Consider the following 20,350-nt stretch of genomic DNA (forward strand, 5'->3'; position numbering starts at 1 on the left):
CTAAATGAGTATTTTGCATCAGTCTTCACTGTGGAAGTCACCAGCAGTGTGCCAGATGTTGTAATGTGTGAAGGAAGAGAAGTGGGTGCAGTTACTATTACAAGGGAGAAGGTGCTCAAAAAGCTGAAAGACCTAAAGGTACATAAGTTACACAAACAAGAGGGACTGCACCCTCTGAAAGAGATAGCATTAGAGATTGTGGCAGCATTAGCAATGACCTTTCAAAAATCATTGGACTCTGGTATGGTGCCAGAGTACTGGAAAGTTGCAAATGTCACTCCGCTCTTCAAGAAAAGAGGAAGGCAGCAGAAAGAGAATTATAGACCTGTTAGCCTGACGTCAGTGGTTGGGAAAATGTTAGAGTCAAATGTTAAGGATGAGGTGATGGAGTACTTGGTGACACAGGACAAGATAGGTCAAAGTCAGCATGGTTTTCTTAAGGAAAAATCCTGCCAGACGAACGTTTTGATATTTGTTGAGTAGATTACAAGTAGGATAGATAAAGGGAATGCAGTGGATTTTGTACATTTGGACTTTCAGAAGACCTTTGACAAGGTGCCACACAAGAGGCTGCTTACCGAGTTAAGAGCCTATGGTATTACAGGAAAGTTACTAACATGGTCAGTGCACTGGCTGATTGGAAGGAGATAGTGAGTGGGAAGGATCCTTGTCTGGATGGCTGCCAGTGACTTGTGGTGTTCTGCAGGGGTCGGTGTTGGGACTGCTTCTTTTTATGCTGTATATAAATGATTTAGATGATGAAATAGATGGCTTTGTTGCCAAGTTTGCAGCTGGTACGAAGATTGGTGGAGAAGCTGGTAGTGTTGAGGAAACAGGTAGAATGCAGAAGGACTTAGTCAGATTAGGAGAATGGGCAGGAAAGTGGCAAATGAAATATAATCTTGGAAAATGCATGGTCTTGCTCCTTGATAGTAGAAACAAACTTGCGGACTATTTTCTAAATGGGAAGAAAATCAAAAACTCTGAGGTGCAAAGGGATTTGGGAGTCCTAAAGGTCAACTTGCAGGTTGAGTCATAGGTGAGGGAGGGAAATGCCAACTTAGCATTCATTTCAAGAGGTTCTAGAACACAAGAGCAAGGATGTGAATCTGAGGCTTTATAAGGCACTGGTGAGACCTCACCTTGAGTATTGTGAACAATTTTGGGATCCTCATCTTAGAAGAGATGTGCTGGCATTGGAAAGGGTCCAGAGGAGGTTCACAAGGATGATTCCGGGAATGAAAGTTTTATCATATGAAGAATGTTTGATGGCTCTGGGTCTGTACTCACTGGAATTCAGAAGGATGAGTGGAGTTCTCATTGAAACCTTTCAAATGCTGAAAGGCCTAGATAGAGTAGATGTGGAAAGGATGTTTCCCATGGTGGGAGATTCTAGGACAAGAGGGCACAGTTTCAAGATAGAGGGGTGTCCATTCAAAACATAGATACGGAGAAATTTCTTTAGTCAGAGGGTGTTGAATTTGTGGAATTTGTTGTCACATGCAGTTGTGGAGGCCAGGTCATTAGCTATATTTAAGGCAGAGATTGATAGGTTCTTGATTTGACATGGCATCAAAGGTTACGGGGAGAAGCTCGGGAAATAGGGTTTAGGAGGAGAAAAAAAGGTTCAGCCATGATTGAATGACACAGCCCACTCGATGGGCTAAGTTGTCTAATTCTGCTCCTTTGTCTTTTGGTCTTATTAAAATCCCATGGTATTACAGAAAAGATACTGATATGGATAGAGGAATGGTTGACAGGCAGGATGCAGTGAGTGGAAATAAAGGCGGTATTTTCTGGTTGACTGCCAGTGACTAGTGGTGTTCCTCAGGCATTGGTGTTTGGACCACTATTTTTCACATTGTTCTTAATTAGAACATAGAACATAGAAATCTACAGCACACTACAAGCCCTCCAGTCCACAATGTTGTGCTGACCCTGTAACCTTCTCTAGAAACTCCCTGAATTTCCCTGGCGCATAGTCCTCTAATTTTCTAAGCTCCATGTACCTATCTAAGAGATTCTTAAAAGATCGTATTGTATCCGCTTCCAGGACCGCCTCTGGCAATGCATTCAACACACTCACCACTCTCTATGTGAATACCTTGCCCCTGAGATCCCCTCTGTACCTATTTCCAAGCACCTTAAAACTATGCCCCTCACATTCGCCATTTCAGCCCTGGGAAAAAGCCTCTGGCTATGCACACAATCAATATCCCTTATCATCTTATACACCTCTATCAGGTTACCGCTCACCCTCTGGTGCGACAAGGAGAAAAGGCCAAGAACACTCAACCTATTCTCATAAGGTATGCCCTCCAATCTAAGCAACATCCTTGTAAGTCTCCTCTGCACTCTCTTTATAGTATCCACATCCTTCTTGTAGTGAGATGACCAGAACTGAACACAGTACTCCAAGTGGGGTCTGACTAAGGTCTTATATAGCTGTAACATTACCTCAATCCTTTGGTTGATTAATGCCAACACACCACACACCTTCTTAACAACACTGTTAACCTGTGCAGCAGCTTTGAGTGTCCTATGGACATGGACCCTAAGATCTCCCTGATCCTCCACACTGCCAAGAGTCTTACCATTAATATCATATTCTGTTTTCAAATCTGACCTACCAAAATGAACCACTTCTCACTTATCTAGGTTGAACTCCATCTGCCACTTTTCAGCCGAGTTCTGCATCCTATCGATGTCCCTCTTTAAACTCTGGCAACACTCCAGACTATCCACAACACCCTCAGCAAATTTATTAACCCACCCTTCTACTTCTTCATCCATATCATTTATAAAAATCAGAAAGAGGAGGGGTTCCGCAATAGATCCCTGTGGAACACCACTGGTCACCGACCTCCATGCAGAATACGAACCATCTACAATCATCCTTTGCCTTCTGTGGGCAAGCCAATTCAGGTTCCACAAAGCAAGGTCTCATTGGATCCCATGCCAACTTACTTTCTGAAGGAGCCTTGCATAGGAAACCTTAAAAATTATTTAGATAATGGAACTTATGGCTTTGTGGCAAAGTCTACAGATGATATGAAGATTGGTGGAGAGGTAGGTAGTGCTGAGGAAGCAATGCAGTTGCAGAAGGATTTAGACAAATTGGAAGAATGGGTAAAAAAGTTGGAATACAGTGTAGGGAAATGCATGATAATGAACTTTGGTAAAAGGAACAAAAGTGCAGACTTTTATCTAAATGGGAAGGAAAATCAAACTTCACAGGTACAAAGGGTTTTGGGAGTCCTCATGCAAGACCACCGGAAGGTTAATTTACAGGCTGAGTCTGTAGTAAAAAGGTAACTGCAATGCTGGCATTCATTTCAAGGGGAATAGAATATAAAAGCAAGGAGATACTGATGAGGCTTTATAAGACAGTACTTGGAGTATTATCAACAGTTTTGGACCCTATATCTCAGAAAGGGTGTGTTGTCACTGGAGAGAGTCTAGAGGAGGTTCACAAGAATGATTTTGGGACTGAAGCGGTTAACATATGAGAAACGTTTGGCAGCTTTGTGCCTATACTTACAGGAATTTAGAAGAATGTGGGGGATCTCATTAAAAACTTACCAAATGTTGAAAGGACTAGATAAGGAGGATGTGGAGAGGTTGCTTCCTATGGTGGGGGTGTTCAGAACTAGAGGGCACAGCCTCACAATTGAGGGGTGACCTTTTAGAATGGAAGTAAGGAGGAATTTTTATAGCCAGAGAGTAGTGAATCTGTGGAATGCTCTGCCGCAGACAGCAGTGGAGGCCAAGTCCATTTAAAGCAAAAGTTGACAGTTTCCTAATTGGTCAGGGAATCAAAGGTCAGGGCAAAAAGGCAGGTGTATGGGGTTGAGTGCGATGTGGGATCAGCCATGATGGAATGGTGGAGCAGACGCAATGAGTGGTCTAATTCTGCTCTGATATATTATGGTCTTGAGCCAATATGGTGGAAAGTTCAACCCAAATTAAAATCCTTTCAGGACACTATTAGTCAAATCATACGAACTTGACAGCCTACTCATTTGCCCACTTCTTGAGCATTCCTTGAGCATCAAATGACATTAACAGGATGCAGAGCTGGAGCAAAGTATGAAATGATTCTATTTGGCAAGTTAAAACTGAAGGCAGTTTAGAGAGTTAATTACAAGATTCTTAGCAGTGTGGAGAAACAGCAGGATCTTGAGGTCAATGTCCAGAGATGCCTTGAAGTCGTTGTGCACTTCATAGGGTTGTTGAGAAGGCCTGATTAATCAGAGGATTGAGTTCAAGAGCTGCAAGGTAATGTTGTAGCTCTTTAAAACCCTGGTTAGACCACACTAATAAGTTGTGGTCACCTCACTAGGGTAGTTAAGAAAGCTTATGGGGTGTTAGCTTTCATAAGTAGAGGGATAGAGTTTAAGAGTCGCGATGTAATGATGCAGCTCTATATAACTCTGGTTAGGCCACACTTGGAGTACAGTGTCCAGTTCTGGTCGCCTCACTGTAGGAAGAATGTGGAAGCATTGGAAAGGGTACAGAGGAGATTTACCAGGATGCTGCCTGGTTTAGAGAGTATGCATTATGATCAGAGATTAAGGGAGCTAGGGCTTTACTCTTTGGAGAGAAGGAGGATGAGAGGAGACATGATAGAGGTGTACAAGATAGTAAGAGGAATAGATAGAGTGGATAGCCAGCGCCTCTTCCCCAGGGCACCACTGCTCAATACAAGAGGACATGGCTTTAAGGTAAGGGGTGTGAAGTTCAAGGGGGATATTAGAGGAAGGTTTTTTACTCAGTGGTTGGTGCATGGAATGCACTGCCTTAGTCAGTGGTGGAGGCAGATATACTCGTGAAGTTTAAGAGACTACTAGACAAGTGTATGGAGGAATTTAAGGTGGGGGGTTATATGGGAGGCAGGGTTTGAGGGTCGGCACAACATTGTGGGCCGAAGGGCCTGTAATGTGCTGTACTGTTCTATGTTCTACGTTATATGTCAATCATTTGGCTGATGGAATTGACGGCCTTTGACAACATGCCGCATAAGACATGTTCTAATGAGGTGCAATGGGGTTTGAGAGTGCTCCTGCGGGATGAGTCTGTGGTGAGGAGGAAGGGAATTGCAATGTTAGCATTTATTTCAGGAAGACCAGAATAGAAAAAACAAGGTTGTAATGTTGAAACTTTATAACCATATAAAAACCATATAACAATTACAGGGGGGGGCTTATATGCGAGGCAGGGTTTGAAGGTCGGCACAACATTGTGGGCCAAAGGGCCTGTACTGTGCTGTACTATTCTATGTTCTATGTTCAAGGGGCATAATTTGAGGTGATTGGAGGAAATTATAAGGGGGGAATGGTGTCAATGCTCAGTTTTTGTTTTACAAAAAGTGAGTGCATGGAACGTACTACCAGGGGTTAGTAGAAGCTGATACATCAGGGACATTTAAGATACTCTTAAATTGGCATATGGATGATAGCAAAGTGGATGACTATGGCAGGGAATGGTTACATTGATCTTAGAGTAGGTTAAAAGATCAGCACCACATTTGTGGGCAAAAGGGCCTGCACTTTGCTGTAATGTTTTATGTTCTATGAAATGTGCTAGGTATGGAAGGTATACTAACAGTATTGCTGACATTCAGCCACTAAAATTTACGTCTCTCTTAGGTTTACCTGCTCCTGGCAGTGGACTGTCGTATTGAGGATTGCAGATGCTGGTGATCAAACTAAAGCAATTTACAATGTACTGACTGAGATATTTATTTCATTCCAGAATAATATTCAAGTACATACCTGAAACCAAAACAAGAACACTGAAGATAATGAATAGCAGAGTGAATAGCACAGTGACTGTGGTGGACACCAGCACCAATACCTTTCCAGTACGCCGATAAATTCCTGACAAATAAAAATAAAACATTTGAAGCCCTGAGTAATAGATCTACATAAATGATTAAATATTTGCATCAAAAGACAAAATGCAACTGAAGCTGGTCAAGTTAATGGCAATATTCAGCAAAGTATCAGACAATGCAAGTTAGAGATGAACCTGGCATTTGAGCATTGAACTGAAGGAGGTTCAGAGAGCTACCTCCTAATCACGGCAAGTGCAGAGTATACGGAGAGACATAAAGCACTTTGTGGCTATTCCTGAAAGCACATTACATTATAAATCTCTATCTACAGGCTGCAAATATGAAAATGACAGGCATACTGCAGTTAGTAGAACATAGAACCGTACAACACATTAGAAGTCCTTCACATCTCGATGTCACCCTGACTGTTTACTTGTCCAAAGGATAAAGTACGAACGCATGGTAAAACAGCTCTGCATTATCCTGATGATTATGAGGACAACAATTGACATGATATTCCCAGTGGCAACAATAAGCAATCCCAGAAACTCAGTATCTTTTTCTCAGGGTTGAAACATCTAAAACCAAAGGGCATCCATTTAAGTTGAAAGGGTGTAATTCAAAAGGAGATGTGAAGGGTAACTTTGTTTTTTTACACAGAGAGTGGTGGGTGCCTGGAATGCCCTGCCCAGGGTGGTGGTAGAGGCGGATACATTTGAGACTTTTAAGTGATATCGAGACAGACACATGAATGTGAGGAAAATGGAAGGATGTGGACATTGTGTAGGCAGAGGGGATTAGATTAGCCAGCCATTGGTTACTAATTTATTTGGTGTGGCATAATATTGTGGGCCGAAGGGCCAGCTTCTGTGCTGTACTCTTCTATGCTCTATTAATTAAGATATTCTATTCAACTCCTAGTAAAGCCTGTCTTAATGCAAAGGATTGGAACATCATTGTGTTCAGATGTTCAGACAGTGTTCTAGTCCCAGATGAAAAGCCAACTGTGCAAAGGTATAGACAGACCTGTCCAAATGCTGGGCTGTTCAATTTAGTAAAAGGTGGAGATTGCTCAGGAAACTCATTGAATCAGGCAAAAGAATCCGCCATCATCTGATCTGAGGTTACCTCTCCTATACCATTTATTGCTTTTAAGAAACTGGAGGTGAGCTACCTTTTTTCCCACTCATCATTTCACCCTCTTCAAATCCCAGTCTTGGAATAGACTCTCTCTCCATTCTCTCACAGAATTTTCAAAGCCTCTTCCATAGCATTTGACCCCATTACCAGCGTTGTTCTCTCACCCAAATTGCCCCCTCGCATGGCAGATTTTCCATCTCCATTCATTCAAGTTTAAGAGGCCTTAGCACAGAAGAAATGTTTTAATCAATGAACATCAGATCTGGCTGCTCCCAACTAATCATATCATGCCCTATTCTCAGCAACTTGAACATTCAACGATTTTACAGAATCCAATGAAAGACATTGATCCATGAAGTTTCTGAATAATTTGTCAGAATGCCACCAATGGCTGCAATTGACTGCCTGTCTCTGCAAGCTTCACACGCCTCCCTTCACTCCCCCTCTGTCTATACAATGTCCACATCATTCTATTTTCCTCACATTCATGTATCTATCTTGACGTCACTTAAAAGTCTCTAATGTATCTGCCTCTACCACGACCCAGGGAAAGTATTCCAGGCATTCACCACTTTCTGTGTAAAAACTTCACTCAATTGACCAATTTTATAGATGCAAAGTTAAAAGTAAATTTATTATCAAAGTACATATATGCCACCATATACAACCCGGAGATTAATTTTTCCTGTGAATCCAAGAAACACAATAGGATCAATAGAAGACTACACCCAATAGAATGGACAAACAACCAATGTGCGAAAGACAACAAACTGCAAATACAAAAGAAATAATAATAATAATAAAAGATAAGCAATAAAAATTGAGAACATGAAATGAAAAGTCCTTAAAAGTGAGTCCATTGGTTTTGGGAACAGCTCAGTGATGGGACAAGTGAAGTTATCCTGTCTGGTTCAATAGTCTGATGGTTGAAGGGTAATAACTGATCCTGAACCTGGTGGTGTGAGTCCTGAGGTCCCTGTACCTTCTACCTGATGGCGGCAGTGAGAAAGGATGGCTTGGGTGGTGGGAGTCCTTGATGATGGATGCTGCTTTCTTGCAAAAGGTCTCTGTGTCGGTGTGCTCAATGTTAGGGACTCTGTATTACCTCCTTTCTAAGCATAACATCAATAACCCCCTGTGCATCATTTACAAACACAAAACATACACATACACCTACTGCTATCCTCTCTACTCATTTGATTTTACCTATTTTCCTTTCAGTCTCAATGTTTACTGACATTTTTAATAGCTCCCTCTTCTCCTTGGAGTGAGAGAATGAGACGTGACTTGATAGACGTGTATAAGGTGATGAGAGACAGTGATCGTGTGGATAGCCAGAGGCTTTTTCCTAGGGCTGAAATGGCTAACACGAGGGGTTATAGTTTTAAGGTGTTTGGAAGTAGGTACAGAGGGGATGTCAGGGGTACGTTTCTCACACAGAGACCGGTGGGTGTGTGGAATGCACTGCCAGTGACAATGGTGGAAATGAGTACAATAGGGTTTTTTAAGAGACTCTGAGATAGGTACATGGAGCTTAGAAAAATGGAGGAGTATGCAGCAGGGTAATTCCAGGCAGTTTCATGGTCGGCACAACTTTGCGGCCAAAGAGCCTGTAATGTGCTATAGATTTCTATCTTCCACGTTCTATGTTCTCTTCAGGTATTATTATACCTGTATTCAAATCTACATTTTCACCCCACTGTATGAAACCAAGCCCGAAGATAATCCCTGTCTTTGTAAATGTCTGCTCCCATTATCATTCTCTTTCTTCTCCAAACTCCTTATCATCTTTCAATTTTCCCTCAATCTGATATCCAAATCTGTCACACTCCAACCTGACCACACAACAGAATCAGACCAAACAACAGGAATTCTGCAGATGCTGGAAATTCAAGCAACATACATCAAAGTTGCTGGTGAAAGCAGCAGGCCAAGCAGCATCTATAGGAAGAGGCGCAGTCGACGTTTCAGGCCGAGACCCTTCGTCAGGACTAACTGAAGGAAGAGTGAGTAAGGGATTTGAAAGTTGGAGGGGGAGGGGGAGATGCAAAATGATAGGAGAAGACAGGAGGGGGAGGGATAGAGCCGAGAGCTGGACAGGTGATAGGCAAAAGGGGATACGAGAGGATCATGGGACAGGAGGTCCGGGAAGAAAGACAAGGCGGGGGGGTGACCCAGAGGATGGGCAAGAGGTATATTCAGAGGAACAGAGGGAGAAAAAGGAGAGTGAGAGAAAGAATGTGCGCATAAAAATGAGTAACAGATGGGGTACGAGGGGGAGGTGGGGCCTTAGCGGAAGTTAGAGAAGTCGATGTTCATGCCATCAGGTTGGAGGCTACCCAGACGGAATATAAGGTGTTGTTCCTCCAACCTGAGTGTGGCTTCATCTTTACAGTAGAGGAGGCCGTGGATAGACATGTCAGAATGGGAATGGGATGTGGAATTAAAATGTGTGGCCACTGGGAGATCCTGCTTTCTCTGGCGGACAGAGCGTAGATGTTCAGCAAAGCGGTCTCCCAGTCACTGTGTTGCTGTGCATCTTACAGGAAAGTGTGCCTCAGATTCCCGAATGATTCAGGGCCCCAAACAGTCCTTCCAGGTGAGGCATCACTTCACCTGTGAGTCGACTGGGGTGATATACTGCGTCCGGTGCTCCCGATGTGGCCTTTTATATATTGGTGAGACCCGACGCAGACTGGGAGTCCGCTTTGCTGAACATCTACGCTCTGTCCACCAGAGAAAGCAGGATCTCCCAGTGGCCACACATTTTAATTCCACATCCCATTCCCATTCTGACATGTCTATCCACGGCCTCCTCTACTGTAAAGATGAAGCCACACTCAGGTTGGAGGAATAACACCTTATATTCCGTCTGGGTAGCCTCCAACCTGATGGCATGAACATCGACTTCTCTAACTTCCGCTAAGGCCCCACCTCCCCCTCGTACCCCATCTGTTACTCATTTTTATGCACACATTCTTTCTCTCACTCTCCTTTTTCTCCCTCTGTCCCTCTGAATATACCTCTTGCCCATCCTCTGGGTCACCCCCCCCCCTTGTCTTTCTTCCCGGACCTCTTGTCCCATGATCCTCTCGTATCCCCTTTTGCCTATCACCTGTCCAGCTCTCGGCTCTATCCCTCCCCCTCCTGTCTTCTCCTATCATTTTGCATCTCCCCCTCCCCCTCCAGCTTTCAAATCCCTTACTCACTTTTCCTTCAGTTAGTCCTGACGAAGGGTCTCGGCCTGAAACGTCGACTGCGCCTCTTCCTATAGAATCAGACCAATTCAGGTTTTTAAATTTCATTCCTTACTAAGATCCACCTACACTACATCAAATGTACTTTACTCATTGATAAACTTGCATCTTTAACCTTACTGAATCTTTTAATTAGGATTTTCTTTGTTCTCCTGATGGATGTGTCTGATCTTGCTGCGTTCCATTCTATTTTTTATATAATAGATGGAAAACCATCTTCAGTGTCTTCTCCTCACATTCCTGTGATAACTGAAACTCCTTGAGGATCGATCCTTCAACATCCTATTTACTATTTGCACACTGTCATACCTGCTATCAAATCTCCATTTTCACCCCACTGTATGAAATCAATTTTCCCTCAATCCGATGTTCAAATCTGTCATGTTCCAAATGGACCACATGACAGAATCAGACCACATCAGGTTTTCAAATTACTTTCCTTACTAAGATCCACAAACACTACATCAAATGTGCTTTCTTCATTAATAAACTTGCATCTTTAACCCTTATTGAATCTTTCAATTAGGATTTTCTTTGTTCTCCGGGTGGATGTGTCTGCCCTTGCTAGGTCTCATTCTAAGGACTTCTTGATGGGGGAATAGAAGCGTATAGGGACTGGACATCCATGGTGAAAATTAGGCAGACTGGACGAGGGAATTGAAAGTTAATGAGGCGAATGAGAGCATGAGAACTGTTGTGGATGTAAGTGGAAAGGGACTGAAGCAAACGGGATAGAATGGAGTCAGGTTATGAGGACACTTGGTCAGTCAGACAGGAGCAGACAGAGACAATGGGCCTACCTGGACTGTGAAGTCTGTGGATTTTGGGTAGGAGGTAGAAGCAAGTAGTGCAGGGTCAGGGAACTATGAGTTTTGTGGCAGTGGACGGGAGTTCTCCAGAGTTGATGAGGTCAGTGATGGTGTCAGAGAGTTTTCTGATGGTCCAGAGTGAGGTCCTCCTCAAAGGGTAGGTAAGAGTGGGTGCCTGAGAGTTACCACCAGGCCTCAGCATGGTAAAGGCCAGTATGCCACATGACAACAGCACTCCCTTTCTCTGTGGGTTTGATGGTAAGGTTAGGATCAGACTCAGACTTGTCAAAAAACAAGTCCAACAATTTGCCCAGTACCTTTTCCCAGTTACTGTAATTGCCCAAGTTTACTGCTCAACAACCCAATACTAAAATGTTAATCTATGCTTTATGACTTTACACTTCATTTCCCTATCATCCTCTCTGAGACTTATTCCAATCAAAAGCCTTCTAAATTTTTGCATTCCTCTAATTCTCTCCTCTTGCACATGCCTGACCTTAATCATTTTGTGCTTTAGAGCAGCCTTATCCCCATACAATTTTCCCCCAGCAAAGCTCTCCACCTTTCCCCAATTCTTTTAATTTTTTTCTTGAATATTTAACACTCTGACTAAGCCTGGGGTCATCTACCCTGTTCTTACTTCCTGTGGCTTGGTGATGGACTTCATTTGAAAATTTGCATGTGAAGCAGCGGTTGAAACTTATTATACAAAGACCAGAAGTTTTTGGCACAATTCTTGGGTAACTATAATCTGAGTGAAGTTATTCACAAAGTGAACAGCCAAGGCTTGTTTAAATTGGACTACAAGAAAGGAATGTCAGGAATATGAACTTGGGACATTTTGTATCTTGGAGAGGAACAGTGAATTGGTGGTATCCCCTTGTGCTGACTACAGATGACTATGGGGATGGAAGTCGCTGTTGAAAATCAAACTTGCAAATATCCAAGCAAGATTGCCACCAGGCCCCAAGGACTGACCTTCCCACACCCAAATTTACCTGGCACCAACAAGGGTCCCTCCCAATCCTTCACTCTTCCATCATCAGAATCAAATTCAATGTTTGCTCATAATCAACTCTAAACCAACACGATGTTACATTGAAGTTCAACAATCACATGAGTCAAACATAAATTATGTCAGCGTTCTCTCAAAGCTACTTCTCCAAATGTATGCTCTGGACACAGGTTAGAAGTCATTCCAGAATTATTCCAGAAGTTCTGTGACTCTCAAAATGCCACCAATAAGCAGCAACTCTTTGCATGCAACTCCAATGGGAATCATCAACTTCATCTATTTTATCTGCTGAGGGAGTTTTCCACAATCATCCTAGTAGGTGTGTACGTTCCACCTCAGAGCAACGTCAGACAGACTCTGGAGCAGTCATAACCAGCCATCACAAAACAGCACACCCTGATGCTTTCCCTATCATTGTGGGGAATTTCAACCAGACCAGCTTGAAGAAGTCGTTGAACAACTACCAACAACCATAGCACATAGGAGCAGAACTAGGCCATTTGGCTCATCGAGTCTGCTCCACCACTCCATCGTGGCTGATTTATTATTTCTCTCAACCCCATTCTCCCCATAACTTTTGATGCCCTCACTAATTAAGAATCTATTAACATCCGGTTTAAATATACTCAATGACTTGACCTCCACAGTCATCTGTGGCAATGAATTCCACAGATTCACCACCTTCTACCTAAAGAAATTCCTCTTCATCTCTTTTCTATATTCTGAGGCTATGCCCTCTGGCCTTAGTCTCCCCTACCATAGGAAACATTCTCTCCACATCCACTCCTTCTAGACCTTTCAATATTCAATAGATTTCAATGAGATCCCCCTACATTCTGCTAAACTCCAGTGAGTACGGGCTCAGTCACTAATTGTTAACCACTTTATTCCTGGAATTATTATCACGAACCTCCACTGGACCCACTCCGAAGCCAGCCCATCTTTTCTTACTGTATATAATGGGCCCAAAATGCTCATAATACTCCAAGTGCGATCTGACTATTGTCATATAAATCCTTTGAATTACATCTTGCTTTTATGTTCTAGTCCTCTCAAAGTGAATGCTAACATTGTGTTTGCCTTCCTTAAAACTGACTCAACCTGCAAGTTAATCTTTAGGGAACCCTGAACAAGGACTCCCAAGTCTCTTTGCACCTCCGACTTTTTAATTTTCTCCTCATTTAGAAAGAAGTCTATAGTCTTTCACTTAATTCCTTGTAAAGTGCATGACAGTACAATTTCATACACTATATTCCATCTGCCACTTATTTTCCCATTCCCCTATTCTGTCTAAGCCCTTCTGCAGACTCTCTGCTTCCTCAACACTAACTACCCCTCCAAATATCTTCATATCATCCACAAACTTGGCCACAAAGCCATCAATTCCTTCATCCAAATCATTGACACATAACATGAAAAGAAGCAGTCCCAACACTAATGCCTGTGTTACATGCTCATGGAGATCTGTTTTCTTTTGTGAGAATGATGTAATGGTCTTTTGGAGGTCACTTGATGTGATTTTCCCACCGATGTGAGGTCACGTGATGACATGTGCCCCGTGACTATATAAGGGTCGACCAAGGTGACGCAGTAGGTTTTTTTGAGTTTGTAGATTTCCAGGTAGAACGTGCTGTATCTCCGTTTCTGTTGCGTGTTTGTTTTTGGGGATGCAGTTTCATTTTTAAAACGGTTATGCGTTCTGTTGCAAGATACCATTATTATTTGGACTGGAAATTTTTGCGAGATGTGTTGATTTACACAATTCCAACGTTCGAAGGGAGAGTGAAGAATTCATCGAAGTGCAGGATCGAAGGATCGAGAGAAGTTGGCATCATTTGGCAGTTTAATAAAGGATTGACCTTATTCAGTCTTCGTTGGAGTAGCAACCTGCATCGAGATAACTCTTGCCAAAAGAACAACGAGTTCATGCAAGGGTGTGCTCTCTCTCTCTGAAGGAATTTAAGGTCAGTCGATTTAAACTGCTTATTTTCAGCATCGTGAATCCTGTGGACAGACCAGCAGTAAGTTGCATCTGTGAAGAAATCCTTCTCCAGAGAAGTCTCTCCCAATTGAACATGTAAATCAGTTGGACTTTCGAAGTTATCGCTTTAAGAACTATATCTGACTGTATCACTTTAAGAACGGTTTTCGCATTTAATGCTTTAAGAACCAGAGCAGGGTGGCGAGTTGGTGAACGGCTGCATATCTGATAACTTCCGGTTAAAGCTTTCGTTTGTTTTTTTTCCCTTATCGATTATCGGTGTTTAATAAATGTTTGGTTATTTTTATATAACCTGTCTCGATTGATATTCATTGTTGCCGGTTACGTAACACCTGCAAAACAGCTCTCATCATCGGCAGCCAAAGGACCCCATTATTCCTATTTTTTGCCGTCTGCCAGTCAGCCAATCTTCCATCCATGCTAGTATCTTTTCTGTAATACTATGGTTCTTCACTTATTAAGCAGACTCATGCACCTGGTTAAAGACCTTCTGAAAATCCAAGTAAATGACATCCACTGACTCTTCTTTGTCTACCCTGCTTGTAATTTCCTTAAAGAATCCAAAAGATTTTTCAGGAAAGATTTCCCCTTTAGAAAACCATGCTGACTTTGGACTATTTTATCATGTGTCTCCAAATATCCCATAACCTCATCTTTAATACAGCTATATAGGACCGTGATCAGACTCCATTTGGAGTACTGTGCTCAGTTCTGGTCTCCTCACTACAGGAAAGATCTGGAAACCAAAGAAAGGGTGCAGAGGAGATTTACAAGGATGTTGCCTGGATTGGGGAGAATGCCTTATGAGAATATGTTGAGTGAACTTGGCCTTTTCTCCTTGGAGCGACGAAGGATTAGAGGTGACCTGATAGAGGTGTACAAGATGATGAGAGACATTGATCGCGTGGATAGTCAGAGGCTTTTTCCCAGGGATAAATTGGCTAACAGGAGAGGGCACAGTTTTAAGGTGCTTGGAAGTAGATACAGAGGAGATGTCAGGGGTAGGTTTTTTACACAGATAGTGGTGAATGCATGGAATGGGCTGCCGGTGATGGTGGTGGAGGCAGGTACAATAGGGTCTTTTAAGAGACTCCTGGATGGGTACATGGAGCTTAGAAAATTAGATGGCTATGGGTAACCCTAGTAATTTCTAAAGTAAGTAGATGTTCGGCACAGCATTGTGGGCCGAAGGGCCTGTATTGTGCTGTAGATTTTCTATGTTTCTATGTTTAATAATAAGACTTCAACATCTTTCCAACCACTGAAGTCAGGCCCACTGGCCTATAATTTCCTTCCTTCTGCATCCCTCCCTTCTTAAAGAGTGGAGTGACATTTGCAATTTTCCAGTCCTCCAGGACCACTCCATAATCAGTGATTCTTGAAAGGTCACTACTCTTGCCTCCACAATTCCTTCAGCTACATCTTTCAGAAACCTGAGGTGACTTATCCCAAGCACCTTCTCCTTAGTAATAGCAACTACCCTCACTTCTGCCTCTTGACACTCAAATTTCTGGCATACATCTAATTTCTTCCATAGTGAAGACTGATGCAAAATACTAATTCAGTTCATCCGCCACCTTGTTGTCCCCCATTATTATCTCTCCAGTGTCACTTCCAGTAGCCCGATAACCACTCTCAACCCTCCTTTTCTCTTTATATATCTGAAAAAATTGTTGTATCTTCTTTTATATTATTGACTAGGTTACCTTCGTACTTAATCTTTTCACTCCTTAGGGGATTTTTAGTTGTCTTTAGTTAGTTTTTAAAAGCTTCCCAATTTCTGACTTCCTACTAACTTTTGCTATATTTTATGCCCTATCTTTTGCTTTTATGCTGTCTTTGACTTCCCCTGTCAACCATGATTACGTCATTCACCATTTAGAATATTTCATCTTCTTTCGAATGTATCTATACTGAGCTTTCTGAACCGATCCCCAAATCTCCAACCATTGCTGCTGTGCTGCCATCCCACTAGTGTCCTTTTGTAATCAACTCTGGCCAGCTCTGCTCTCATGCCTCTGTAATTCCCTTTACTCCGTCTGATTTTAGCTTCTCCCTCTCAAACTGCAGCGTGAATTCTATTTTATTATGATCACTGTTTCCAAAGGGTTCCTTTACCTTAAGTTCCCAAATCAAATCTGGTTCATTATTCAACACCCAAACCAGAGTTGCCTTTCTCTCTCGTATGATCCAGCACCAACCTAATTTTCTCAATCCACCTGCATATTAAAATCCCCCATGACTACTGTAACATTGCCCTTCTTTCAGACTTTTGTAAGGCCACTGTTTGGAGGTCTGTGTATAATTCGATCAGGGTCTTTTTACCCTTGCAGTTCCTTAACTCTACCCATAAAGATTCTACATCTTCCAATCTCATGTCACCTCTAAGGATTTGATATAATGTTTTACCAACAGAGCCCCCCCACCCACTCTGCTACCTGCCTGTCCATTCGATACAATGTGCATACTTGGATGTTAAGCTCCCAACTATCATATATTCTTCCAACCATAACTCAGTGGTGCCGACAATGCTACACCTGCCAATCTCAAACTGTGCTACAAGATCATTTGCCTTATTCCATATACTGCAAGCATTCAAATATAAAACCTTCAGTTCTGTTTTCATCACCCTTTTGATTTTGTCCCTATGTTACACTACAACCCATCCCACTGACTGCAATTCTGCCCTATCACCTGCCTTTCTTCACAGCCTCAACTCACACTGCATCTACTTGTATACCAACTGCCCCATCCTCAGCCCTACCATTTCCTTGCCACATGTTCACTTGCCGAATCACTCTATTCTTACCCTCACTGCCATGTGGCACAGCCAGCAACCTCGTTCCCATTATTACTCCCCTTGAGATCCTACTTTTCAGCTTTCTACCCAACTCCCAACATTCTCTCTTTAAGACCATCCTTTTTCCTACCTCTGTCGTTGGTACCAATATGTCCCATTACTTCCGGCTTTTCACTCTCCCCATTTAGAATGCTGTGGACCAAATCCAAGACATCCCTGATCCTGGCACCTGAGAGGCAACATACTATCTGGGTGTCTCTTTTACATACACAGAATCTCCTGTCTGCTCCTCTAACTATGGAATCTACTATCACTACTCCACCTCCCCACTTCCCTTCTGAACCACAGAGCCAGACTCAGTGCCAGAGATGCGGTCGCTGCAGCTTCCCCCGGGGTAGGTCATTCCCCCCAACTATAACCAAAGTGATACTTACCATTGAGGGGAACAGCCACAGGGGCACTCTGCACTGGCTGTCTATTCCCCTTCCCTCTCCTGACGGACTGTCAGGTACCTGCCTCCTGCAACTTACAGGCGACTACTGTTAGAGTGGTTTTTTTTTGGGTAGATGATTTGTTTACACTTAAATGACTTTGGCCACCAGACTTCTATTTTAACTGTTTGACAAATGACTGTGGATTGAGTCCACCACAATGGGCTTCCTAAAAGGTGTAAATACCAGGTGCTTCTGGTTCCTGATGCTGTAGTTTAGAAGACAGTATTATCTATACATTATAAATATTAATTGTCTTCTATGTTAGCACGTAAAATGCCAACTAAATGTATTGTGGATTGAACTAAAGGCTGTGGATACCAACCCAGCCATGTTGGCGTCAGAAGGAAAGGGTGAAATCCGAAGGTGTGATGTTTGTATGTAACTTCAAAAGGAAGCATTGTCTATGCATTGTCTGTAACATTTTTAAGTAGCGATTGCCTTTGTGTTTAGCATATAAATATTGAGCCCACATTTAGCTAGCAGACCTTTCTGCAGAAAGTGTCTCCATCCGTTAAGACGCCTGCTGTACCTTGTTGTGTCGAATAGAGAAGCTGCTTTGTATCTACCAGTGACTCTGTCTCTCCGGTAACTTCATCCACACTACATTTGGTGTCAGGAGTGGGATACCTTCGTGACCCGTCGTGTGGCCAGCGTTCCTAGCAGTCTTAAGTTGGTGAGTATTTTTCTAAAATAACACTCACACTTGGATCTGTTCGGTCGGTGGACACATGGGAACACGAGGTATCACGAACGTGGAGAGCTGAGCTGGTAGATATAAAAGTAGTGTGTGCATGTGCATGTGTGTTTATGTAAGTGAGGAATCTTTGCATGTTAACTTGGTGAGACTTGGACCATCGGTTGTGAAAGGTGGTAACCAACTGTACGGTTCAAGACGCCAGAGTAGGGGGCGTGTATACTCGTTCGGGAAGCTGCATTTTAGTGTATGTGTTAGCAAGTGCGATGCAAGGGAATACAGCAGGCATCATCAGTTCGGGTACTCAAAAGTGGCAGATTGTGGAATACATACTCTGCGGTTTTGAGTATGTACTGTTTAATTGCTACCCGTCTACGACATTTTGCGTAGTGTGGGAATTAGTATGGAGATATCTCGGAGAGGTTTTACCCAGAGAAATCTACCAGTGTGGCACCTATTGAGGTCAGGCAATGTCAGGTTGAGAACCCTGATGATCCGAGTCAGCCCTTGACCTTGATTACGACTATTCGTAAGCCCTTCACCCCTAGGGAGAAACAAAACATTTTGTCCGAGTTGCCCTCACTTAAAGTCGCCTGTGGGAATTCAGAGTTCTGGCGCAAACTCGAGGAAATGGTTGAAATTCACCAGATGCACCCTAAAGATATACACGTGTTAGTGAAAGCCAAGTGCCCGAGGAACATGTGGGACAGAATGGCCCGGGGGTGCGGGATGGTACATGGGCAACTACCGGGAGCGCCAGTAATGAAGAAAGATATCGCTCCTTTAAAGGGGAAATGAGGCAGCGGCCGGGGGGAGGCGAGAGTAGCTGGGGAACGATAACAGCAGTGATTCAAAAAGCTGACGAGACAGCGATGGATTATGCAGAACGTAAATATCGAGTGTACGAGGAGTATTCAGGGTTGGATAATCCAGAGAGGGATGACCAAGTCTTCCTAAAAATGCTGAAGGAAGGCCTGAGCTCAGCCCACCAGGATATTTTAGATTTAAGCATAACGGTAGGGTCCACCTACTCTGAGATAGTTTTGTGGACCAGTGAGATAGACCAAAGAAAAGGCAAGAGAAATCATAAAGTGGGTATAGTGGATGCAGCTGCTGTGATGTCCCGGAGAGTTTGTTTTGCTTGCCGGCAGCCAGGGCACCTAGTAAAGGACTGCCGGACCGGGTATAAAACAGTGAAGGAGTTGATATGCTATAGCTGTCGCCTATAGGGACATGGCTGGAGACAGTGTCCAAAAGGGAGGGGGAAAACCCAGGTAAAGGTCATGGCAGACACCCAGTCACACACCCCATCAGCAACCAGTCTGACTGTCAATCCGATCAAAGAGCTAGTAACGGCGCCTCTTAAGGAAGAGAAGGATGTGGTAGCGGGCTCCACGGCCAGGTCTGATGACTCACAGATGTACATTACGGCATTGTTAGGGGGGCGGCAATGCAATATGTTAGTGGACACAGGGGCATCTGTATCGATAACAGACTTGCCTTTACCAACAACCGGACAGGCCAGCTATATCAGGGGTGTAGGAGGAAAAACAGTAATAGCAGAAAGAAATGAGAAGCAAATACTAGAAATCGGGGGAGTGCAGCTTCCAGTGTATTTTTGGGTATGTCCAAATAATGAAGGCACGATCATTGGAATGGATATCCTAAGGGAAGCAGGAGCTGTTATAGATTTGGGAAAAGGAGAAATAATATGGACGAGTCAGGGGCAGCGAACACGTACAACCAACAGAATACATGGCCTGGCTAGCATAGGCGCAGCTGCCCCGATCATTAGAGACTGGAGCCAGGATGGTGTCTATGGGTTACCTTGTCAGCAGTTCCCAGCCGTGTGGGCTAGAGACAAGCAAGATTGAGAGCAGGTAAAGATAAACCCAGTTAAAATAGAGGAGGGTCTGTATAAACCCTAAGCAGGACCCTATGCAAACTGACACACTGACCACTGTTCAGGGTATAGCGAAAGAACAAAAACACCAGGGGATACTCAGAAAGACTGCGGCCACTCTGGAACAAAGTTTTCCCAGTTCCTCCTAGGGCAGACATTACTGTGAATAAAGCAACAGAGGAACAAGAGGCAATTGAAATTGCAAGTGTGCAGGAGGAAAAACAGAAAAGCTTAGTAAAATTATATGACGAGATAGAGGCAGAAGAGAAGGAAAAATGGAGGAGAAAAGGAGCAAAGGAGAGATCAGATGGGTACTGGACACATGGGGAGGAAAGAGTCGCGTTGGCCCCACCCTGTATTAGACAGATAGATACTACTAAAGTTTTATCATGGGGCGATG

At 43.3% G+C, this 20,350-nt stretch overlaps 1 protein-coding gene across 5 annotated transcripts in view; it reads right to left on the reverse strand.

Annotated features, from left to right (window-relative positions):
- The window catches only part of LOC134346687 (hemicentin-2-like), a 101,062-nt gene that overhangs the window by 41,400 nt on the left and 39,312 nt on the right, over positions 1 to 20,350 (reverse strand). For all 5 annotated transcript variants that reach the window (XM_063048198.1, XM_063048201.1, XM_063048197.1 and 2 more), the window contains one exon: positions 5,775 to 5,879. In XM_063048198.1, coding sequence (XP_062904268.1) covers positions 5,775 to 5,879 — 105 coding nt within the window. The remainder of the gene's footprint in view (positions 1 to 5,774; positions 5,880 to 20,350) is intronic.

Source organism: Mobula hypostoma, chromosome 5, assembly GCF_963921235.1.
Source record: "Mobula hypostoma chromosome 5, sMobHyp1.1, whole genome shotgun sequence".
Classification (NCBI taxonomy): domain Eukaryota; kingdom Metazoa; phylum Chordata; class Chondrichthyes; order Myliobatiformes; family Myliobatidae; genus Mobula; species Mobula hypostoma.